This window comes from Carassius auratus, chromosome 16, assembly GCF_003368295.1.
Source record: "Carassius auratus strain Wakin chromosome 16, ASM336829v1, whole genome shotgun sequence".
In the NCBI taxonomy this organism is placed as follows: Eukaryota; Metazoa; Chordata; class Actinopteri; order Cypriniformes; family Cyprinidae; genus Carassius; species Carassius auratus.
This window is the reverse complement of record NC_039258.1, coordinates 14,433,666-14,459,728: the sequence shown is the minus strand read 5'-3', so window position 1 is coordinate 14,459,728 and position 26,063 is coordinate 14,433,666. Positions and strand designations below refer to the sequence as shown.

The 26,063-nt window shown below is 37.1% G+C and overlaps 1 protein-coding gene and 2 long non-coding RNA genes across 3 annotated transcripts; 2 read left to right on the top strand and 1 right to left on the bottom strand.

Moving 5' to 3' along the window:
* Nucleotides 1–105: 105 nt before the first annotated feature.
* Nucleotides 106–9,329, bottom strand: LOC113116226 (coiled-coil domain-containing protein 106-like). Its single transcript, XM_026284245.1, has 8 exons — nt 9,207–9,329; nt 8,981–9,082; nt 6,162–6,347; nt 5,585–5,635; nt 3,311–3,532; nt 2,763–2,972; nt 2,379–2,682; nt 106–1,066 (listed from the first exon to the last, which is right to left on the bottom strand). Exons 1-8 carry the CDS (start codon nt 9,259–9,261, stop codon nt 1,042–1,044), a joined length of 1,155 nt encoding a protein of 384 aa, XP_026140030.1. The 5' UTR covers nt 9,262–9,329; the 3' UTR covers nt 106–1,041.
* Nucleotides 9,262–15,463, top strand: LOC113116227 (uncharacterized). The gene is made up of 3 exons (XR_003293998.1): nt 9,262–9,364; nt 14,253–14,337; nt 14,408–15,463. It is a non-coding gene; the product is annotated as an uncharacterized LOC113116227 (long non-coding RNA).
* A 1,224-nt stretch (nt 15,464–16,687) lies between these two features.
* LOC113116224 (uncharacterized) lies at nt 16,688–20,018 on the top strand. The gene is made up of 5 exons (XR_003293997.1): nt 16,688–17,559; nt 17,761–17,849; nt 18,070–18,172; nt 18,265–18,393; nt 18,515–20,018. It is a non-coding gene; the product is annotated as an uncharacterized LOC113116224 (long non-coding RNA).
* The last annotated feature ends 6,045 nt before the right edge of the window (nt 20,019–26,063 follow it).

Sequence of the window (26,063 nt, the reverse complement as noted above, 5' to 3'; positions counted from 1 at the left end):
GTTCATTTTAGTTTATGACATCTAATGTATTAACTGTTAACAAACTGAAACTTTTCGTAGTGTTCCCACAAACATGATCTGATGGTGAGGAAGAAGATTGCGATGTAAAGAGAAACCTGCTGTTTTTTTATTAACCACTTGGAGGATTCAAAATGTGCTTAAAGGAGCCATGAACAGTCTAATCTCGCTGCACATTAACAAACACCCAACATGCACCCACACACACAAAGTGAATTTGACAAACAAAAACAAAGACACATACACACACTCATGAGTACTTCAGCACCAGGTAGAACAGGAACATCTCTGCACTCACTCCCTCACACAACATTAACATCTGCACTATGCTGTACTAGACTAGTACTATTACCAACTGTTTTAACATGTATTATATCACTATATAAACTTTGCACATGCTGAACAGTCAGTGTCATCTAATAGGAGACAGGCCATTATTAAGGGAGACACATGCACGAACACGCCACAAATCACATCCAAAGAGGTTCAAATGAGAACGTAAAGGTGCCGCTTGCGTAGAGTAGCACAGTGTTAAAATAGGAGGAGTGCATGGGTCTATGCATGCACCACTTTTTAGAAGAACCTACATTTCAAAAGTCTTTCAGTCTGTCAAGTAAGTGCTATGAGATACGGAGAACCAGGACACACGCTTGGGACAACGGAAAGGATCTAATGACCCAGCAGAAAATATCATAACTAAAGGGGAAATTCTTGAGCTTTAACCATAGCAACAATTGGGGGATACTAAAAACTCTGTTATGAAAGAATGGTGTAAAATGGGTTTGAGAACTAACTTCTGTTTTAAAATATCAAACCTGAACACAAAAGTGTGCAACCCACCCGCAGCTTTGAGCGTCCAGTTTCATGAGTGAGTGATAATACACTTGGATCAGAGTACAGCGGATCTGAACAGAACAATGTGAATGTTGAGATGGGAGATGTGTGTCCTATGGTACATTAAAATACAGTGAAGGGTTCCACTGTATAGTAGCAGGATAAGAATCACCCTGCTAAATCTTCCTATTATCGATTATCCGTTCCTTTCAACCTGGAGAAGCATAAAAAAAAAAAAACTGACAGTCAGTTTCTTAAGTGTTTGTCGATACAAGATTTTGTGCCTTATGTAAGAATGTGTTTTATCTAAATTTCCACACTGAATCAAACGCAACAGATTATGTAAGAATGCTATTATGATCTACACAAGTCATTTAAAACACACTGATAAAAATAAAGCTCTTTCATGAAGCTATATCTCAGTTCATAATGGATATTTATGATTTTGAATTGTAAATTTAAAGCTGATTTGTACATTTTAAAACCACCTGTTTTTTATCGCTATTGGCACACATTTTAATATCTGTGCATCCTTAAAATATAGTATTTATTATTAGAGAGCTTATTTATTAAGAATATATTGATTAAAGGGGTCATACAATGCGATTTCAATGTTTCCTTTCTCTATGGAGTGTTACAAGCTTTTGGTGCATAAAGAAGAAAAGTAAAGTTGCAAAGTCTCAAATCCAAAGAGAATAAGGCCCCGTCCACACGGAGACGGAGCTTACCCCAATCCGATCTTTTTTTCCCTCGTCTCAAGAAATATCCGCGTCCACACGAAACCGCAAAATGATTTAGTATACATGCCAGACCAGTATGTGGCGCTGTAATTCTGCCACAGAGATATACTTAAAACAGAGAAGAAGACTTGGACTATGCTCATAAACCTTGCACGTGGTACACAAACGAACATGGAACAATATTAATCTGTGTTAATGTTAGTTAATAAAAAGACAATCGTTCAGTTTTTGTTCATGTTTTTGTTGCGGTTACGTGACGTAGAGGTGTCTGACTAGGGGGGAGACGTGGGCTGATGACGTCATCGTTTCAGAAAATATACGGATTAGCCGTCCAGACGAAAACGCAAAGACGGCGTTTTCAAATTTATCCACTCTGGCACCCGGTTTCAAAAAATAGCGGTTTCACCTTACGAAAACGCCGGATCCGTGTGGACGAAACATCTAGCCGATAAAAAATTTGTGCATATTCACAGAAACGCGTCTCCGTGTGGACGGGGCCTAAGTCAATATATTCTGTTACACCAAAAACACAAAAAAGTGATCCTTAAAAAAAAACATAATATGACTCCTTTAAACTATATTTCCAATATAGTCCATAAACATATAAATAAAAAACAGTACATATAAACAATTCATTATAACTAACTATTTTATAAATTGTGTAAAATGACTATGTCCTGGAAGAGTGACAAAGAGTAAAGAAATTGAACAGGAACACTATAATTGCTAAGCATCTGTATGTATGTATATATGTATGTATGTATGTATGTATGTATGTATTAATACCTGTATGAGATGGGAAGGAGGAGGTTGTTCTTCTTCAGGGCTTGCACTTTGCTGAGTGTCTGTGGGTCGAGGGCGATATAACACCGCCGGGCGTAGTCTAGAAGCTTTTCCTTAGACGGGTCAAACTCGCCCACCTCAGCCACCTTCTCTGGAGCCACCAGCAGAAGCTCAGCGATGGGTGTGGTAGAGGCCACCGTATTACGATCTACACCGTGGATCTGGAAGGCCTTGGACATGTTCTTAAACCTCTGGTATGTTACCAGGATCTTTTTGTAGCGGAACAGCACACCCGCTGCGTCTTTCACTAGCACAACAGCAAGAAGGAGAGAAAGATGAACTGAAGAGATCAGAAACAGAAGAAAGGCAGTTGTTCGTCTTCCTCACCTCTCTGTCTTTCTCTCCCTCTGGCGATTCTGAAAACCCTTCTTCTCTTCAGAGCTGGATGACTGCCGGTGGGTCTTCCAGCTGTGCCAATGTTCCCGAGCGACATGTTCTCTGTGATCACATCTTCTCGAGACATCATTTCCTCTTCCTCTAGGTAGCTATCCTCGAGGTAGTCATCCTCTTCTTCGTCTCCCAGAAGAGTGAGGGATTCTGTGGAAGCATAAAAAAAGGAAAAAAATAAAACAAAAGATTTCTATGAAATGCTGTTCTTTTGAATTTGATTCATCAAAGAATCATGCAAAAATATATCACTGCTTCTAAAAAACATTAAGGATAACATACCAAAAAACATTTTAATCATATTTTAGAAAAATATTAAGCTCATGAAAACATACATGGAAATATGGTAAATATATAGTGCCTTCAGGGTTTTTTTAAGTTAGCTTCTTAACTAAGCTGTAAAAATGCTTATTGTAGACATACAGTAAACATTTAAACCAAAATGGCAATATAGTGCAAATACAGGTTAAAAAACATTTTAGACCCACCTTGCAGTTCATTGAGGGACCTGTTCTTGCCGCTGCTGGTGCTGCCGCCACCGTGGCCCTGCAGAAGAGGCTGAGGGTGCGGAGATCCATACAAGGAATTTATCTGAGCACTGACTGGACCAGGAACAGAGCTCAGGGCCTTGGGATTGGTTGAGGTCTGTTGGGTTGGCCTCTGCTGGAATGATTGACGGTTGGACGAACGCTGGTTCTCCACTTGTTGATCTGCAACGTTAATGATTAAAGTTAATTCTGTGGCCAGTTGCATAATAGGCTTAGACGAAACACAACGAATGCTGTCATTGCTTTCGGAGGTGGATGCTGCTGTAAGGAATGCAGTCGTTTAACAGTTCTGGGAGGCAATTATACAGAAATACTTTCATAGACTTTGCTCGGGCATTTCCGAATGACCATATAACATTTCAGATGCTGTGGAACAAGATTGGCCCGCTGGTTAGTCTGGATTTACCGTCCCATAGCACTTAGTCACATGACATTTTTTTATGTGCTTGGAGGAATTTATTCACAAAATGCATTTCTATCCTTCCATTAACCCTTTTTTGCACAAGTAAAAAAAAAAAACACCTCAAGTGAGCATAAATTCATTTGCTAATTAAGGCATTTTTATTTAAAAAATTCAGCGTTTTCATCACTTGATTCTAATGCGATACTTCAAAATGTGCAAAAAAACATGGTGATGGAAAACCAGCTACGGATTAAAGACTTGTCTAACTTGAATATGAAAAATGAGATTCATTACCCTCAGCTAACTGCTAGCTAGGTCTGCACGATAAATCGCATGCAATATTTTATGCGCAACTTGTCAGTGAAGCCGGTTTTGTAATCAGTGGTAAATCTCCATCACCTGCGCGCTTTGACAAGGAGCAGCATTTACTACACAGAGCCGTTGTTCACTGAAAAGCTGCTCAAAACCATGACCATATTTCATATAGAGCTTGTCAGTGAACGTTTATCATGCAGCCCTACTGCTGGTTGGTCAGACTTATTATGATTTAGAATTAACCAATCGAAGTTTGTGCATCTGGCCCCTGCAATCTCTATGTTGCATCAAGGATTCTCACCCTTACCATGTTAAGATAACACAACAAAGGCTTTGACCACAAGCGAAAAGAAACGTCTTCAAATATTTTAGTTAGGATTTATTAATGTTCTGTACAATGATATTTTATTATAAGGCCTGATTGACCGTGATGCGAAGAAGCCATGCCGCCAACATGAGGTGGGACCCGGAGTTTCAGCCAATTTTGCAGAGGCCGCATCCGTAGAAGGCCGAGCTGCAAAACTGGGGTGGTGGAAGCCATCAGCCCTAGCATCTTCTGGAAAAACTTCAGAGGGAAACAGGCTTTATACCTGGCGGAAGCTGCGAGCTGCTGAATTGCCAGGGCGCACTCGAAGACTGCACCCAGGAATGTGATACATTGGCTGGGGAGGAGTGAGCTCTTGGCAAAATTGACCCTGAAGCCTGAACACTACAAGTGTCTGAGGAGACCGGATCTGTGATGGTCTTGCTCGGTTTGCGACTGGGCCAGTCGTCTAGATAATTAATAACCCGGATTCCCATCTGTCTCAGAGGGGAAAGCACCGCGTTCATGCACATTTTAAAAGTGCGAGGAGCTAGAGACAGCCTGAAGGGAAGGACTGTATATTGGTAAGCCACGCCCTTGAACGCAAATCTCGAGAATTGTATGTGATGGGGGGGCTATCTGGATGTGAAAGTAAGCATCTTTCAGATCGTGGGAAAAGAACCAGTCCCCGTGGGCAAATCTGCGCGAGGATCTGTTTCAACGTTAACTTCCATCTCATGAGGGAGAGGTTCAGGTAAGCATGACACAGGTGAGCAGCCACGGCCTTGTCTAGGGGCGGCATTTGCTCATAGTCCTACTCCTGAGAGACATCAACTGAAGTGAGAGCTGCGTAGTGCGTAAGCAGGCCACGACTTGGTCAGCTAGTGGTGAACTTCAGGGAAGAATGGCACAGAGCACTGGCGGGGGGCCTGTGACCTCTTTAAAATACTAAAAATACTAACTGGAAATAAATCAGCTAATATGAACTAAAACTGAACAGCACAAAAAAAAAAAATAAACATAAAAAAACTAATAAAAAGGAAGAACAATAATAAAAAAAAAAGACTAAAAATTTTACCAAAATGAAAGCTGGAAATATAAAATAAAAATTATGAAAAATATTTATAAAAAGAATAATAGTATTAATAATATTCAATGAGTCTAATTTTTCGAAAGTCAAAAAGGTTTTTACCACGATCATTTTCTCGTGTCCTTCTCCAAGAAAAACTCCTGGAATCATTACCTGCAGGGAAAACAGAAATTCAGTTTTCCTGTCACTCCTGGAAATCTATATTAATACGCAGCCTGACTTCTGCATCATATGATGATTTACTGCAGCCATGATCATAAGAGAATGTAAAATTTTTCATATAAAACTGTTTATTACCCTTTCTTTCTGTGGATAGTAAAAGCAAAGCCCATAATATACTTAATATGCATACATAGTAGTGTAGCTGGACTGTAGATTGTTTACATAATTCGCACACATAAGATTTATTCAGTACTGATTTTACTTTATAAATCCAACTCCCTGTCTTTCACTACACAAAGCATGTATGCATGACAAATGAAACTATGTAAACTGAAGAGTGTTTATGGAAAAAGGCACAAACTAAAGTGCAACATGACAGTTCTCCCAAACATTCCACTGTTTCTCAAATGACCTTTGACTGCATTAACTTTTTCTTGTGGCACTAAGTATCCTCTATCAGTACTGTGTTCGCTCACTCTCTATCTATTCTCTCCCTCTGGTTCTTTCCTCGTCTCACCATTGCTTTCCTGACTCTTGGTCGAGAAGATGAACCGATCGAGCTGGCAGCGCAGGAAGTCCCTCTCCTCCTCCAGGTCCTCGATGCGTTTCTGCAGCCATGAATTCTTCTCCAGTGAGATCTGTAGTTGTGTGCGCAGGTTATTGATTAACAGGTACGAGCTGTTCTGTGCTGGCGGATCACTTCCTGAATCACAACACAAGCGAATATAACCACATGGTGACCTATACATAGTTCAACCAAAAATTATAATGTATCCTGTCTTTATTTACTTGCTATAGTGTCCTTTCAAACACATACAACTTCAAAAATAAAGATTACGTGCTTGATATTTTTGGGGGATGTTTCGAAACATTTAAATGAGACACAGCTGGCAATGGGGCAAACCATGAAATAAGGAGATCCGACAACAGACAATGATGTTCAAGGCGAAGTCCATTTATTTTGAGAAGTAAAGATTAGCAGTCCTTAAAGAAATTTATTTAAGAAACTATGGGGAAAAAGTAGGAAACTGAGAGAAGCGAAAACAAAGAAATAATCAAAAAGGAGAAACAACCCTGATAACTTAACCCCAACCCAACTAATATAACTATAAAACAGAAAATGTAAACCTTAGCGTATCCGATGCCCAACATAAATTACCCTAATTAATAATAAAAGTACATATACGGCAGTCACTCCCTATTTAGAACTACGTAACATAATGAATGATGGTACTATAAGCAGTGATGGGGAGTAACTAGTTACATGTAACTAAATTATGGTTACAGTTACTGAATAAAAAAAAAATTGTAGTTAAATTAAAGTTACCTATGAAAATGTTAAAGGATAACAAGGGAGTTACATTTTACTTTAATTTGAACACACAGATTTAATGGCCTTTCATAAATTGCATTGACTGTAAAATATGAGACACCAATTTTAGTTTTTAGGACACAGAATAGCACACACGCTTATTCCATAACCATTTATTTCCTATTTAGGTTTATGTATATGCTTTAATATTATATGTGTATATTTTTAATTAACTGTTTTTACGGTCATAAATATTTTATTTCAGAAACATCATAGCTAATAATCTACAGGTGCTTGTCAATAAATTAAAATGTCGTGGAAAAGTTAATTTCAGTAATTCAAATCAAATTGTGAAGCTTGTGTATTAAATAAATTCAAAGTACACATATTGAAGTAGTTTAAGTTTTTGGTTCTTTTAATTGTGATGATTTTAGCCCACATTTAACCAAAACCCACCAATTCATCTCAACAAATTAGAGTATGATTACATGTCAATCAGCTAATTATATCAAAACACCTGCAAAGGTTTCCTGAGCTTTCAAAATTGTCTCTCAAATTAGTTCACTAGGCTTAACAATCATGGGGAAGACTGCTGATCTGACAGTTGTCCAGAAGACAATCATTAACACACTTCACAAAGAGCCACAAACTTTCATTACCAAAGAAGCTGGCTGTTCACAGAGTGCTGTATCCAAGCATGTTAACAGAAAGTTGAGTGGAAAAAAAAGATGCACGACCAACCGAAAGAACCGCAGCCTTATGAGGATTGTCAAGCTAAATTGATTCATGAGTTTGAGTGAACTTCACAAGGAATGGACTGTGGCTAGGGTAAAGGCATACAGACATGTCAAGGTATTTGGCTACAGTTGTCGTATTCCTCTTGTTAAGCCACTCCTGAACCACATACAATGTCAGAGGCATCTTTCCTGGGCTAAGGAGAAGTAATGGACTGTTGCCCAGTGGTCCAAAGTCCTCTTTTCAGATGAGAGCAAGATTTGTATTTAATTTGGAAACCAAGGTCCTAGTTTCTGGAGGAAGGATGAGAAGCTCATAGTTATAAGTTGCTTGAAGTCCAGTGTTAAGTTTCCACAGTCCGTGTTGATTTGGGGTGCAATGTCATCTGCTGGTGTTGGTCCATTGTGTTTTTTGAAAACCATAGTCACTGCACCCATTTACCAAGAAATCTTGGAGCACTTCATGCTTCCTTCTGCTGACCAGCTTTTTGAAGATGCTGATTTTATTCAGGATTTGGCACCTGCCCACACTGCCAAAAGTTGGTTAAAGAACCATGGTGTTGGAGTGCTTGACTGACCAGCAAACTCAACAGACCTCAACCCCAGAGAGAATATATGGGCTATTATCAAGAGCAAAATGAGAAACAAGAGACCAAACAATGCAGATGAGCTGAAGGCCACTGTCAAAGAAATCTGGGCTTCCATACCACCTCAGCAGTGCCACAAACTGATCACCTCCATGCCACGATGAATTGAGGCAGTAATTAAAGCAAAAAGAGCCCCTACCAAGTATTGAGTACATATACAGTTAATAAACATACTTTCCAGAAGGCCAACAATTCACTAAAAATGTTTTTTATTGGTCTTATGGAGTATGCTAATTTGTTTGATAGTGATAGTAGGTGAAATGGTTTTTCAGCAAAAATCATCACAATTAACAAAACCAAAGACTTTAACTAATTCAGTCTGTGTGCACTGAATTTAATACACGAGTTTCACAATTTGAGATGAATTACTGAAATAAATGAACACGACATTCTAATTTACTGAGATGCACCTGTATTTTCTTGCTATGATTATAAAGCTGTATTGAATTTTAGTTAGTGTGGAAGCTAAGCCTAATAATGTAACGTTGGTTATTGAGGCATCCTTCTTTGTGTGAAACGAAAAGTTGTTGATGTTTGAATGAGAGTAAATGACAGAATTTTCATTTGTGGGTAAACTAAACCTTTAACATTCGCTAAGACACTCGAACAATACAAAGTAATAATTATGATAATCTGAACTGACCGTCAAAGTTGTGGTCATTCTGGTTGTAGAAGCCTCCCTGCTGATCAAAGTTGTTGTCTTCAAAGGGAATGGGGATTTCATAGGCATCCTCGTTCTTGGGAGCTGAAGAAAGATGATTAAAGACACGTAGGATGGACATTATTTTTTTCAGGGAAATTCACAGGTGTTACGTCATCAGCTCCAAAGTGCATTTATGACTGTGTTATTATAGCGCGTGCACACTTACTCTGGAGCTCTCGCGAGCTCGCGCGCTTTCTTGAGGCTGCATCCGCATCATTCATATTTCCACCGGTTCAGACACAGAAGAGCGACTGTCACCCCAAAATACTCACAACATCTGCTTTATTTCTCTGCAGACACGCATGCGGCAACATATCACAAAAGGTACATAAAACATGCCAGATGACTAGCATTTTACCAGTTTTACGAGTAACGTTACAAAGTTAAACAGGCAAACTGTCACTATCTTTCAATCACCCAGACACCCAGCCAGCCACAACCAAAACAACTAGACAGGTTATAACATGAGCTGCACTCTTCTTGATATCAAAAAATACTGATCTTATTCACGGTTAGTGTAGTGGTGAAGGGATTATACACCGTTTGTTTAACTGCACTGAGCCGAATAGCTAACAGTTAGCCAGTCATCTCAGTGTAATTAAACACATTTAAACCGTTTCATACAGAGCCATCCCAAATACACGCTGTATTTCTAACACGTGATGACACTAAACACGTAACGTACAAACCGTTGTTCGCGTGTGAAGGTGCTTTTCTGTCACGTATTTGATGCGTGTCTCAATGCACTTTCGCTGTGTTTGCTGAAGAATCAGCCTGCTAACAATAACAATTAAATCACCCTCAGTAGCAGAGCTAAAAACAACGTGAAGATAGACACTATTATGCCACCTTCAAAATAAAAGCCTTGAGAGTCAATGTACAGTATTAATATTTGCAGTTCATGCAATTTTAAAGTAGCGTTCAACAAAATGAATTGTGAACTTTTCACAATACTTTGGTATGCCCATTTTGACTAATACAAATATTGCACTTGCATATATATATATATATATATATATATATATATATATATATATATATATATATATATATATATATATATAATCATAAAATTATGTTTTATTTATATCTTACACCAAGCATTTTTTTCTTGTATCTACTTAAAATGTACCCATTTTTGGTAACAATGTAAGTATTTGTGTTTCTTGTGAAAAAACATTTTACTAAAAATATGCAAAATATTTTCTAAAAAACAGACTATATGTCACTCAGTCTGAACTCAACCCCAACCTCATCATATAAAATTAAAATAGAAAATTAGGAGGGCAAGACACAAAAGGTAATTGCAAAAGAGGCTGGCTGTTCACAGGAGATCTGTGTCCAAGCACATTAATAGAGAGGTGAAGGGAAGGAAAATATCTGGTAGAAAAAAAAGTGTACAAGGCAAGCAATAGGGATAACTGCACCCTGGAGAGGATTGTGAAACAAAACCCATTCAAAAATGTGGGGGAGATTCACAAAGAGTGGACTGCAGCTGGAGTCAGTGCTTCAAGAACCAATACGCACAGACGTATGCAAGGCACGGGTTTCAGCTTCGCATTCCTTGTGTCAAGCCACTCTTGAACAACAGACAGCATCAGAAGCGTCTTGCTTCAAAAAGGACTGGACTGCTGCTGAGTGGTCTAAAGTTATGTTCTCTGATGAAAGTAAATTTTGCATGTCTTTTGGATATCAGGGTCCCAGAGTCTGGAGGAAGAGAGGAGATGCACACAATCCACGTTGCTTGAGGTCCAGTGTAAAATTTCCAAAGTCAGTGATGGTTTGTGGTGCCATGTCATCTGCTGGTGTTGGTCCACTGTGTTTTCTGAGGTCCAAGGTCAACACAGCCGTATACCAGGAAGATTTATAGCGTTTCATGCTTCCTGCTGCTGACCAACTTTATAGAGGTGCAGATTTAATTTTCCAGAAGGACTTGGCACCTGCACACAGTGCCAAAGCTACCTTTACCTGGTTTAAGGACCATGGTATCCCTGTTCTTAATTGGCCAGCAAACACACCTGACCTTAACCCAACATAAATTCTGTGGGGTATTGTGAAGAGGAAGATGTGATATGCCAGACCCAAGAATGCAGAAGAGCTGAAGGCCACTATCAGAGCAACCTGGGCTCTCATAACACCTGAGCAGTGCCACAGACTGATCGACTCCATGACACGCTGCATTGCTGCAGTAATTCAGGCAAAAGGAGCCCCAATTAAGTATTGAGTGCTGTACATGTTCATACTTTGTCACGTGGAGGGTTGGGATGAACTCAAGCGCAGACAAGATGCACAACAAACAGGGTTTATTGAAGACAAAAAGGGGAAAACAAAACCCAAGAGGGGTAAGACAGTGAACACAAGGGGATAGAAATAGGGAGACTAATCATGACATAACAGGTGACACAGGTAAAGCAATAAATGACAAAACTATGATAACAAGGGGGGCAAGGCAAGGAAACGAGACAACACAAGCACATGGCCCAAAGACAATGCCATGTAATTGTACACAAAACACGGGCCTGTCATGATCCTGCCTCAAGACTAAAGGAAAATCAAGGACACGAGGGAAGAATCATGACAGAACCCCTCCCTTAAGGAGCGGCTTCCAGACGCTCCTCAAGGGGACATCAAACGCGGGACATGACTGACAGAGACACAAACCAACAAGGCATGACAAATAACAATAAAGGTAAACATGAATACACTATGACAGGGTTAGGGTGGCAAATCAGATAAAAAACAAGGAAGGGGAGGAGGCAGGACAACAAAGTTAATGGGGGGGGGGTCCAGGGTGGGTGGGTGGGTCAGGAGTCTTAGGTGGACGGGATGAAGGCTGACGACGAGGGGTCCGGGCAGGTCTGGGTTGTGTAGGGTGGGGAGTGGTCTCTGGACACTCGACAACATCTTCTGGACACATGACAACATCTGTGGACATGACAGGAGTGACCTCTGGACACTTAACAACATCTCTGGAGCCCGCATCAGCGTGGACAGAAACTGGCTCTGGAACCGATCTCACTGCTGCTGGCTCGGGGTTGGCGCTCACTGCTGCAGGCTCGGGGTCGGCGCTCACTGCTGCTCTAGGAACAAGACAGGTCTGGCAGGGACTTCTAGGATATGGACTAGATGTAAATCTTATTTAAACCAATCCTATTTTGTCAGTTACAGGGTTGAGAATATAAGGTGTTTTATATATCTCTGACTACCACCTGTGCACACTCCAACATCTGTCTGCCATCAGCCTCATCAGTTCCTACAGATAAGCCATAAGTAATTGCATTAAATAATGTATAGACCAAAACAATTCTATATGAAACAATAGTGGATTTAACATGAATTTTAAATGTAATGTTAAACATTCTCCCTTTAAAAATACTTTGGTCAGTTCAAGAATAATTTTTTACAAAAATCCTATTACACTGTTTAAATTATTAATTATTAGTTGTTTTTTACCCTTACCCAACAATGTGTGTATTAGTATAATATATAACAGATGAAACATCTAAAACATTTTCATTTCACTGCTCCGAGTGTGTGTTCATGGTGTGTTCACTTGTCACTACTGTGTGTGTGCACTTGGATGGGTTAAATGCAGAGCACCAATTCTGAGTATGGGCTACCATACTTGAGCAAATGTCACAACATTCACTTTCTTTCAGTTTAATGCTACTCCGGTGTGTCATCAAAAGGTGTTATGATTAAGATATGATACAGGCATGAGCTGTCGTGTAAAAGTAAATGGTATCGCCGTATCATATGACTCAGTCTACAGTTTCGTTCCTTCACTCTGACTTATGGTACTTTCCTGCTCTCTTCTCCATTTACATGACATACTGTAAATGCTGTCTTTGATGCTTTCTGTCTTCCTCTTTCAGATGCTTCTCTAATCAATCTGAAAGACACCTATTAAACTACATGAGAAGAAAAGGAAATGAAAGTTTAGTAATAGTCTTACAAAAAGCAGTTACCATGAATAACATGTTTACATATATGAAACATTTTATGCTATGAAAGGGATACTTTTGTGTTTTTAGTGTTTTGTACCTTTGCAAATGAAAAAATGATGATCAGTTGTGAGTACTGATGTTCAGAATACTAAGAGTTTTGAAATGTACAACTTGCTTTTGAAAATAGTGCCAAAACTATTAAAAAACAAACCTGTAATACTTTTGCATACTATTTATGCAACAGTAAAATAGTGATTTGTATATATATATTTTTTGCCCCATCCATGGTTAGACTTTTACATAAAGGCAAATTATGAAAAGGGGGAACAGCATCAAGTTGGGAAATAAAAGGCTGCTTCCTCAGTGGACACCCACTACATGTCTGTTGATGTCATTTGTAATGCATATCTAAATATTATTTGTCAGATCTTATTGTGACATTCAGTAGATATTTTCACAAAGAATGCATAAATTGATGCATTCTCTTATAATTCTGCTTTAGTAATTATACACTATTTTGGCATGTTCATAGTAACTACATTCCTGAGATGAAGGTACTGATTCAAGCCCAAATGAGTGTAGACTGATGATGCGATAAATAGTGACATCATGCTGTTATATCAAAAAGCATAGTTCAGAAATTAGCAAATCAAGAAGATGGCAGATCCACAAGGATCTGTCCTAGACCCTCTGCTATTTTCAATATACATGTTGCACTTTGGTAATATCATTAGAAAATAAGGGATTCATTTCAACTGTTATGCTGATGACATTCAACTATATATATCAACATGAAACTTCTAAATTATCTAATCTAACAGAGTTTGTTAAAAATCTTTAAAGATTGGATGACCAATCATTTTCTCCAATTAAATTTGGATAAGACAGATATTACTTATTGGAACAAAAAACAGTACTCAGAATCTCTTGGAATAGAATTTGCAACTAGACTGATGAACTGTTACTTCCTCTACAGTCAAAAATTAGGAAACTTTTTTTTACTATTAGTGATGAGTCATAGGAAACTAGTGAGCTTATTTCACATTTTACAGATATGTTTAATTTACATCATTATTGTGTTCTTAATCACACAGCAGTTATTTGGCAGATCTGAGGTTAAACTACATTTCGAGGGTTACCCAGTGATTACATCACCCACTTGCGCAATACCGAGCCATAAATTCAACTGTCATGAACTGTTACCCTTTTAAATGTCATGAACTGTTACCCTTTTAATTGTCATGAGCTGTTACACGTTTCCACAGATGGCAGACTTTGCGGCAGACCCACGCAGCAGAAGTGATTGTTCTACAAAGGAATACTGGATTGACGGGCTCCGCTGTGACAAAGGTACACTGTCTACACGGTCGTTTTTTCAGAAGAATAGACTGCTTAATCTCTGTCATGTATTTTTCTCCAGGGTTAAAGTTGATGAGAAAATGTTCTAGTGGCGTGGCATCTCAGTGTGAGAAATGTTCAGAAGGGATATACCAAGACGGGAGGGATATACCCAAGATGGACTAAGTATTATACAGTTTAATTTTTCTTTCATGACTTATGTAATGAAATAAAAATGTCAGTTATGTATATTTTGCTGTGTTGATTTTGTTAAGATGTTCACTCTTTGTTCTTTGACTTGTTCTGTGACTTATGCAGTGGTGATTTCACCGTATACACCCCAAAATAATCAGTCTGGATACTTCAAAAAGTCCTTTTTATAGCATTTCATGGGGGTGTGTGGCCTTTAAAAGGACTGTTTTTGTATGACTAAAACATAATAAGCAGGGAAGCCTTAGTAATTATGTGAATGTAACCATATATTATTGCCAAAGAACACAGATGTGCCTTCAGCATAGACAAATACCTCTGACAAAAAAACATTTATTGTAATGTGACTTGGCTTGTAAAAAAAAATCTATTTTTATTATATTCATACAAGAGCAAAATACATTTTAGCCCCTGTCCAAGCTATGGCTTTTACATAATAGTAAATTATGAAAAGGAGCGACAGCATCAAGCTGGGAAACAAAAAGGTGCTACTATCCTGAATGCACGTACTCGTTTCTGGTAATGTCATTTGTCTAAATAGTCTTTGTCAGATCTTAATGCAACATTCAATAGATACTTTCACAAAGAATACAAAGACTATTTTTAGGATGTCTGGACCTAGTAATTAACCCAGATGATTCATTCTGTCATTATAATTCTAGTTTATAAATTCTATAGTATTTTGGCATGGTCATGGTTACTAAACTTACTTTTAAAACAAAAGTCACTGAGTCAAGCCCAATGGGTGTGGACTGATGATGCGATAACTCGTGCACACTTTCTTTCCATTTGTAATCTTTTCTAGTTCATCTAGTTTGCTTGACGTCATCATTTACTCGCCCACGTCATTCCAAAACTGTATGACTTTCTCTCTTTTTTGCAGATTTTAAAAGTGGTTCTGAGAGAAAAAAAAGTCCCTTAACAAACTAAACCCTGTTTAATAAAAAAATTAAATTAGTAAATATTAAAATAATATTTTTTATAAAAAACATCTTGTTCATGCAGTATCTTGATTTTTCAATGTGATGTCCATTTTATTTGTATAGCACCTTTTCGATACACATTGTTTCAAAGCAGCTCTACAGAAATTCATTGTTTATAATACCTTCATATCGATGCTTAATGGACCACATTTAGCACAATTCATGCCGTAATACTTTTATCTTCAGTCCCTTAATAAGCCACTATGGCAAAAATCCAGTTTGATGTTGAATAATGAAAAGAAAAAAAATATTAATGTCAGTTAATAAGTTATGTACGGTGCCCGTAAGGTGACTTGTTCGGTTTACTTCATTTTGTCATGGCCACGACCTAATAACTTGTGGGAACGTGATAATATGTCGTGGCCAAAAGCGGAGCGGACAGCGTGTTTCATTGTCTCGCCACCATGCTAGTTGATCTGCTGTAGAGTCAATTGGTTGTTCTTGGAAATAGCGGGTTAACTCCGTGTCAGCACCTCCGTTTATTAAGGAGATCTGTCACAAAACTCATCATCCGCGCCAACGTTTTTTGAGCAAATTTCAAAGCCGCACCCGCCCGCCATCCGCTGATTGTTTTGCGGTCTATGGATGATGCAATGCTTTGCTGATGCGAGCCGCAAAAAAAAGCCATTGTCTGTTCTAGAAAGGATGCAGCAAAGATATTTAATGCTAATGTATGAGGCATAGGCCTACGCTGAGTTTCATTTAGGATGAGATGCGCTCTAGTTCACAGTGCAGTGCAAGTGAACGCGGCGCGCTGGTGCTTCCATGTCGGTTATCATTGTCTGCTATATTTGCCTTTTATTTATTAAAATACATGCAATTGGTTGATGAAACATTTATTAAAATTAAGATAAAATTTGTACAAAACGAAATTAGTTTTTAAGAAAGGTTTTCTACAAATCAAAATTTAATGAAGTGGTAAATATCATGTCTGATGATTTACAAAACTTCATTAAGTGGTAAAAACCATGTCTCCCGATATATTGCGCATCTTATGATCCTATCTAAAAAATTAAAATAATTTTTGATAAAAAATGTTTGTAAAAATATTTTAATGACATGGTTATACACTAACCGTCACACCCCTATTGTTCCCTCAACATAGCATCTCGAGGCCACGACATAAGGATGTCATTAACTCGACAAAATGATCTCGTGGCCACGACATATTATCACGTTCCCACGAGTTATTATGTCGTGGCCACGACAAAACTAAGTAAACCGAACAAGTAACCTTATGGGCACCGTAGCTATGTTACTATATTGATTGATCAATAAAATAAAGGATTAAGTGTATTTGCGGTCATTCCACAAATTAATTTAAAATATGCAGATACATGTGATTTGTACATTGCTGGAAAATGATGGGATCAATGATCCACAATGCCTCAATAGTTGGCTTTAGTTTGAAACAAATGACTATTTCTTATAACTTAGAGTGTCAACATAACCTTGACAAAACATCATAATTTCTGAGCAGGAACTTGTGCACTGTCGCTGGAGAAATTAACTTCCCTTATTTCCTGGAATAAGTCACATTTGGTGTATGCTTGTTTAGTACATTTCCTTTTGGCCCAAAATGTGTATAAAAAAAAAAAACATATGAATTGAAAATGTATTGCATGTTACAATGCATAACCATCATTGGGGTCAAAATAAATACATTTATGTTTATGAATCGGTTTATTTAATAATTTGTTTTTAATTAGTTTATTGATAATTGATAATCAGCCATATATTATATTAGAGATGTTCGTGGAACAGAGGTTTAAATATTCTTTATTCTGAGACATGAGACAGGAATTCCTCTTTTTGGAGTAAAGGTTTTTCCCAGTTCAGTTCCTCATAGTGATGACTAAACCTGACTGGACCGGTTTAAAGTTTTGTAATTGGGACATTTATTGTACCCCGCATAGTTTTGTGGTTAGAGGATGAGTAATTTGTCTACTTAAATAAGAACCTGTAAGGGCTTCCATTCCACTCGTTCTTTCAGTTTGAAGGAAACAGGAGCAACTCTAACATTAGATCCCGGAGGACAGAGGTAAAGTCACGTGCTCTTCTTTGTATTTTGTTTTGTAGTTCTACAAATATATCAATATTATATTGAGATACAGTTATGTACAACTATATCTCACACAGAATGTAACCTTTAACCAGATAATACATATTGTATATCACAATTCAAAGACAATATATACTTAACTGGTCTTCTGAAATATACTTTTAAATCTTCTTCTTCCAGAAGGGTTGACTGCATCCATGATAAGAAGCATGTTTCACATCCAAGGACAACGAAGTTGGAAACTCCTGCTGTGTATTTTGTCATCATTGGTAAGTCATTAGAAAGTAGTGAGCAGGTTTCAAGTTTCACAAATATGAGCACCATGGTTGTGTTCTTAATCACACAACAGATATTTGGCAGATGTTCTGAGGTTAAACTACATTTCATGGGATAGCCTGTTATGACATCATCCAGTTGCATAATACCAAGCCTTAAGTTCAGCTGCAAAAATAGTTACCCTTTTAACTGTCATGAACTGTTTTACTTCAGATCGTAGGCGTTGTGATGGGGCAGCGCAGCGTCGGCAGCAAAAGTGATTGTGCTAAAAATGAATACTGGAGCGACGGGCTCTGCTGTGACAAATGTGCTCCAGGTACACTGTCTGAAATGTTTAACTAATACCATTTACATTTTTCAGGGAAATATCCGGTTTAATCCCTTCACCTGTCATGTATTTTTCTTTAGGGTATAAGTTGGTAAGAAAATGCACTAGAGACTTGCCATCTCAATGTCAGAAATGTGAGAACGGGACATTCCTAGACAAAATGAATTATTTCCCAAACTGCTTCAGATGCGAGAAATGCACCAAGCCATGTATGATATAGTTTTTCTTCCTTTCATGACTTCTGTAATGAACTTAGAGTTTAAATTACTTATATAATGTATATATTTTTATACATGTTCACTCTTTGTTCTCTGACTGCTTCTCTGACAGATGCGGTGGTGATTTCACCATGTACACCCCAAAATAACACCGTGTGTGGATGTCAGTCCGGATACTTCAAAAAGTCCTTTGATAGCATTACATGGGAATGTAAAAAAGAAAGGAAAAAATGGCATGGCAGGAACCATTATTGTGTTCTCTCAAAAATTGATGGGATATTAGCTTGAAGTATGACTCAAGAACACAGCTCTACATCCAGAAGAGGCATCATGCCCTTTCATGCCCATTCATGCCCATTCAGATTTTAAAGCCAAGTGGATTTTGAATGCAGCTTCCAAAAGCAAAAATAAGCGATTTATATTTTCTGCTGTGTGAGAATGTTCAGCGAGTCATATCATTAGCTGCTAAATTCAGATCTGCATTCGCTGGCTGGCGCGCTTTTACAGGACTGCACATAATTATCACCAATCACACAAGATTCTGTTGAGCTTGTTAAAGCATTAGCCAATCAAAGGTGTTCCGATGAGTCACCTGAATACCTCTTTCTGGCAAATTCTCTCGTCAGAAACAACAAAGAGCAGATGTGTGTGCGAATCTTTAAATAAGATATTAATTTCACAGTATTAACAGTTTCAATGATTTTAATGGGAGTTTTTGAGATTGATTTAACTCTAGACTGTCAGTGAAAATGTTCTTTGCTCTCTTTCTTTACAATGAAATATTAATAGCCTAACTTACAACGTTTTTATTATAAAGGCAGTCATATTAAAATATATTATGGCATGACACCCATATCTTTTACTTAAGTAAACAGACAGGTTTTTATACTTATTTAATATATTACATTATTAGGCTACTTTGACACTCGCATATTATCAAATAAATAATCAATGAAGGTGAGAATCGAGATATTTCATGGTATAGTTAATATGTCTGGGAATGTTACTAATAAAAATTACAAATATAAATAATGCTTAATAATAATTTGCCAATATGCTGTTGTGGCCACTGTGTGTCACATGACGACCCCCCCCCCCAACCCACTCATGCCCTCTCAAAAATAATGAGTGCATGACCCCTCTGACCTCCAGCATGAACAAATACCTCTGACAATAAATGAGATTCTTGTGGGAAAGACTGAGTTGGGTGAAAGCCTACTGTATACAATCTATACCATGTTCCTCTTGACTGGTAGTTCATGATTTTATTATTAAGTAAAAGGCCTTTTAGTATAATTATTTAAAAAAATCCACCTTCAGGTCATGGAACATAACTTTTATAAGGTTAGTAAAAATATTTCAAGACAAGCATTTACTGGACTGAAAAAAAAACTAAATTTTTGGGTTCATCTAATTATTCATATGAATGTAATGGAAGGTTCTTATACATTATAAGATGACTATTAGTTTTTTTCACTCTGTAATCACGCACTTTACAGTATTTAAGTGGTGTACTTTTAAAGGTATCAAACAAAAGACTTGAACATTTCTTTGTACTGTACATATCTCAATCATTGTATTGCATTATATTTTTTTAAATAAAAAATGACAACTGATATTTGCATGCATTTTTTGTAAGTAGTCTGCTATACTCTTAACCCATAGTACAGTGCTGCCATATGTGTATTTAACATTTATTTTTAATTTTTTTTAAAACAATATGTGACCCTGGACCACAAAACCAAGCAGTCATAATGGTACATTTTTTGGAACTGAGATTTATACAGCTGAATAAATAATCTTTACATGTATGGTTAGATAAAACTATTTGAAAATTTTGAATCTGAGGGTGCAAAAAGAATTTCATTAGCCCATGTTTAATTCACCCCCAAGACATCCTTGGTTTATATGACTTTTTTTTTTTAGACAAATACAATCAAATGAATATAAAAAATGATCCTTTCTCCTCCAAGCATTATCATAGCAGTGGGTGGGTGTTTTTGTTCAACAGTCCAAAAGAAGTCAAATAAAATGCATCCATCCAAACATGCCTCATATGGCTGATGTGTGAATAAAGGCCTCCTGTGGTGAATTGATGCATTTTTTTCTCACTTCTGCTAACTGTCGTCGGTGGATGCTATTCCTGTAGATTATGTAGGACGTATGACGAATGCAGAAATGCGAAAAAAAAAAAAAGAAAAAAAAAAAAAGTCATAAACTTGAAAAATGTAAGAAAAAAATTTAAAGGAAAATGTCAGAGGATTTTGATATAAGCCCAGAGGAGACTGGCTTTCCTTGGCATAAGTAAGGAAACTTTGCTTCCTTTTGTCCTGTAAATAAACTCTGGAGACTTGCATATCTCACCGTCGTGAGGACATATGTCCTACATCATACACCCGGAACGGCTTCCACATATGACAGTTAGTGGAAGTGAGAGAGAAGTGTTTATAACCTTTTAAATATTGATCGTTTTCTTACAAAAATGCATTGAAATGCTACAGGAGGCCCTTATTCACCCCCCATAGCATGAGGAACATTTTAATATGGATGGATGGGCTTTATATGACTACTTTTGGACTACTGAACAAAAACACCCACCAATGCCATTATAAAGCTTTAAAGAACAAGAACAATTTAATATAACTCTGATTTTATTTGTCTGAGGGAAGAAAGTCACATACACTACCTAGGATAACTTGAGGGTGAGTAAAACATGGACTAATTTTAATTTTGGGGTGAACAAACCCTGGTAGCCAGTGATGTGCTGTTTGTAGCTTTATTTATGTATAAATTACACATTTCTTTATTCTTAAGGGGGGGGGGGGGGGGGTTTACACTGTTAAAGAGTTGGATTCCCATGCTAAACATGGACAAAGTTTCAAAAATTAAGTTGTACGTTTGAAGGAGTATTTTTGTTCCAAAAATACTCCTTCCGGTTTGTCACAAGTTTCCAAAAGTTTTTTTCGAGTATGGCTCTGTGTGACGTTAGATGGAGCGGAATTTCCTTATATGGGTCCTAAGGACACTTCTGCCGGAAGAGCGCGCGCTCCCGTATAGCAGAGCACTGAGAGCACAACAGACTTCACTGATCAGAGCGAGAGCGTCGCGAAATGTCACAAAAGAAGTGTGTTTTTGGTTGCCAGAGCAAGACAACCCTGCACAGATTACCAAAAAAAAACAGCATTAAGGGACCAGTGGATGGAGTTTATTTTTACAGAGCATCAACGGAGTTGTGCAAGTGTTTGTGTTTGTTCCCTGCATTTCGAAGATGCTTGTTTTACAAACAAGGCCCAGTTTGACGCCGGATTTGCACATCGTTTATTTCTTAAGGATAATGCAATCCCAACGAAAAAGGGTCACGATCGTGTGTTGGAACCGCAGGCGGTGAGTAAAACTGCTTCAAATATATCTGTGTTGTTAACTTAGCTATCGGTGCGTAAGCAGATCAAGTAAACAACATGCGATGTTGTCATCAAACTGCACTTTCCACATGTACAGCTTAAAAAAAAACAAAACAAAAAAAAGACGACAAAGTGGAACTTAGTCATTTTCCAAACCCGCTAAGCAAATATATACAGCTTAGTACATACCACATAGAGACGTCGTTGCTGATGCTGCTCTTGTTAAATTTCAGCCTCTGGATCTGATTCTGGATCATAAATATACGCTGAATCTGACTGTTAGCCATGGTTTGTTTTGGATGTTATTTTCCTCTCGGTAATGTCACAGCTTCCAAACGCTCTCAAAGCAAAAGCTTACTCGTGCTCGTGATTCTTCAAATATATAAGTTCCAAATATATAAATCTATAAATGTTTAAAAGAAATGTGCATTTACATAGAAAATAAAATAATTTTATAGAAAAACTACCCTTCTTTTCTTTTTTTTTCTTTTTGATACAGTGGTGCCATATGGCAACTTTTACCACTTATTATAAAATCATAAAAAATTACTTTTTGGTTAGAACTTAATGCATTTATGGATCTCATTACAACCAACTTTCATATTTTTGCTTAATAAAATGTAGGTGTTTTTTCCTCAGGTGTGATGTATCATAGACTAGTATAACATCACATCTGAGAAGTAAAAAAAATAATATCTTATTGAATTAAAAAAAAATTGGATTATTATTTCATATGATATACGAAGTACATTTTAAATAGTGTTTATACGCAAACTTTTCAAAAAGGGACTTTTTTTTTAAGAGCTATGATAAATTTCCTGAAAAATACAACTCATTCCCCAAACAACAGAGCGTTGTCTGAACGGAAGTAAAGCGTCACTGAGATTCACGCGCTTCTGAATGTTTTGTCAGTTAATCCCGGTAAATCCTCTACAATTACGTTTTGGTTTTGGTTTGAGAGAAACGACATCTGGTTCGCTGGAAACCGGTAAATCAGTGTGAAAGGTGTTTATACTAGAATGAAACCAAATAAAAAGCCCCCAACGTCACATCCTCTTATGTTTCATGTCTTGTGATTTAGGGGAAACGTAACGGAAAACAAACGAGTGAATGAATGACGTTTAAGAAAGGCGGGTCACGCGACACCACCTGCGGGTCGGAGGCGGAGCCACTGGATGATGAATGGAGGGAACCAGAGGTGAGTCACAGCAGCTATATCGTGAATCTCATTGAATGGCTTCAGGATCTCAGTATGGGAGTTGAGATATTAACAGGGAAATGGAATGGCAAAAGGTAGATGATAAGCATAAGAAAAAAGAGAAACAGAAGATATACATTTAAAAAAAGTGAGAGGACGTGATAATGTAATACCTGTCAATGAACCAATTCAGTGTTATTTTGACTTTTGAGGATAACTTCCATCCGATTTCAAAGGCCAAGGTGATTGAGGTAGGAACGGTCAAGTTCGCTAAATACTTGAGCAATAAATGAATTATGATTCACACTGTCAACAAGCTCAACAAGATAAGATACTGAACATAAAAACGCTGGACCGTAGAATATCAAGATGCACATTCCTGGAACAGAAGCTCAGAGGAGTTAACTTATATCGGGACATCCTTTATCTGTTACTATGGATGAAATTAAGGTGGAAAAATCTAAATTATGAATAATGTTTCCTTTGCAGAAGCACTGAAGAAAGTTTCAGATGTAACCAAGCCTAAACAAAACAAACCTGTAAAAACAGGGAAAGAAAAAGTAAAGGAAACAGGAGTTCAAGGGTTTATGAAAGAACCATCTCATCAGTGTAAAATAAAAAAACACACACATGACATACAGTCAAATATGGTGACCCATACTCAGAATTTGTGCTCTGCATTTAACCCATCCAAAGTGAACACACACCATGAACACCCACAACCCTAGGGTCAGGAGTGAAACTCTCCTAACCATACAAAGTTTGATGCTTTCATATGCAAAGTAATATATGAATTGAGGAAACAGAAGTAGCTGCAAAGAAGTACCTAGGAATTTCTAGTATGGAGACCAAGGCCATATTTGAAATGATGAATCCCCTAAACTTTGACTCCGGTAGTGGATAAAAGTGGCACTGAGTATTTTGCATTGGAACTCGAGGCGTCAAATTGCAAATGGCCAGGAATTTAAGAAGTTTTTAAGTGACATGGATGAAACCCCAGAGACTTGGTTAAGACCACAATTAAACCTTGTTCTAACAGGATGTAGTTCAATTTGTGAAGACAGAGTTGATAAAAAAGGAGGGGGATGTACTACATTTATTAAGGAAGGATTAGCTTTTAGGATAATGCATAATCATATACATTTATAATAATCAGTATTGTACTTTTATAATTAATTTTTATAATATAAAATTATGATAAAATGATTTTAATTAAATAATGCAAAGAAATGGAAATAGAGAAATGGTGTGGAGATTTTAATGCCCATAATAGTTTATGGTGTAGTGAACATACAGATAGCAATGGAGTAATGATTGAAGAATTGATGGATTTATGAAGATTGGTATGTTTAAATTATTTAAAGGGTACTAGAATTGATTTGAGAAGAAAAAAAATGTCTAGCATTGATCTTACATTGGTTTCATCACAACTAGTTTTATTGTATGGAAAGTAAGCACAGAAAATCTTGGTAGTGATCATTTTCCATTTTTATGTAAAATCGATGCTGAAGTATACAGACAAAAGGATAATAATGATTATAAATGGTGTTTCTCCAAAGCAAAATTGGAAGATTTTAAAGAACATTGTAAAAAAGAAGCTTAACTACTACAAATGAATGGTAATGTAGACATTTGTGCAAAGTTAGCTGAATGATAATTAGTGCAGCAGCAGAATACATTCCTAAGAAAGTAATATCTCAAAACAAGAAATTAGTTCCATGGTGGAGTGATGAATGTTCTATGTTAATTAAAGAAAGAAATCAAGAATTCAATTCATTTTAAAGAAAAATATGAATATGGAGAATATAATATAATACTATAGTGAGAAGAACTATTAAATCCACAAAAAGAAATGTGTGGAGAAAATCTGTGGGAAAAGAGTTTAGAAATCAATTCCTGTACTTCCTGGAAGGGGAGGACATTGATGTTACAGAAAAGGAAAAGGCTGATTTACTAGGTAATTTTCAGGAATACATAGTTGCAGTCATCTTACTGACTATCATAAGGAAAGGAAAGAAGAAATGTTAAGAGGAAATAGGCAGCTAATTATTGAAAAGAAAGATGGGAATAACCCTTTAGATTTGGAATTTAATATGATGGAGCTTAAAAGAGCCATTGGATCGAAAAATTCAGCCCCAGGACAAGATCAACAGAGCTATACCATGTTTCATCATCTACCAGAAGAAGCATTAAAGTTCACTCTGGAATTATTTAATACAATTCAGAGAGAAGGTGAAGTTTCTAGACTGTGTAAAAGAGCAATTATCCTGCCTTTTCCAAAACCAGGGAAGGTTCCTGAAAGTCCGGAACTACAGGCCAATTGCATTAACATCACATCTTTGCAAATAGATGAAGAAAATTATTATCTAGAAAAAAGGGATTATTAATAGCCATCATTGTGGTTTTAGAAAAGGTCAACAGATGCTATAATTAAAATAAGCAATGAAATAGAAAAGTCAATTAGTATGAAGTAAATAATGATGACTGTTTACTTTGATATAGAAAAAACGTATGATTCTATGTGGAGAGAAGGATTATTAATACAAATGAATAATCTAAGAATAAGTGCAAGACTATTTAATTGGGTAAAGAGATTTTTCAACAAATAGGTCAGTAATGGTAAATGTAGGATCGGTATAATATTATTAATGGAGTTCCTCAAGGTAGTGTGCTCAGTCCTCTTTTATTCAATATTATGATAAATGATATGTTTAGCCATGTAGGGTGAGGGAGTCAATCAGCCCTTTATGCTGATGAAGGTGTCATTTGAAAAAGAGTAAAAAATTTTAAGTATGTTAAAGGGGGGGTGAAATGCTATTTCATGCATACTGAGATTTTTACACTGTTAAAGAGCTGGATTCCCATGCTTAACATGGACAAAGTTTCAAAAATTAAGGTGTACGTTTGAAGGAGTATTTTTGTTCCTTTTTGTTTGTCACAAGTTTCGGAAAGTTTTTTTCGAGTATGGCTCTGTGTGACGTTAGATGGAGCGGAATTTCCTTATATGGGTCCTAAGGCACTTCTCCCCGGAAGAGCGCGCGCTCCCGTAGAGCAGAGCACTG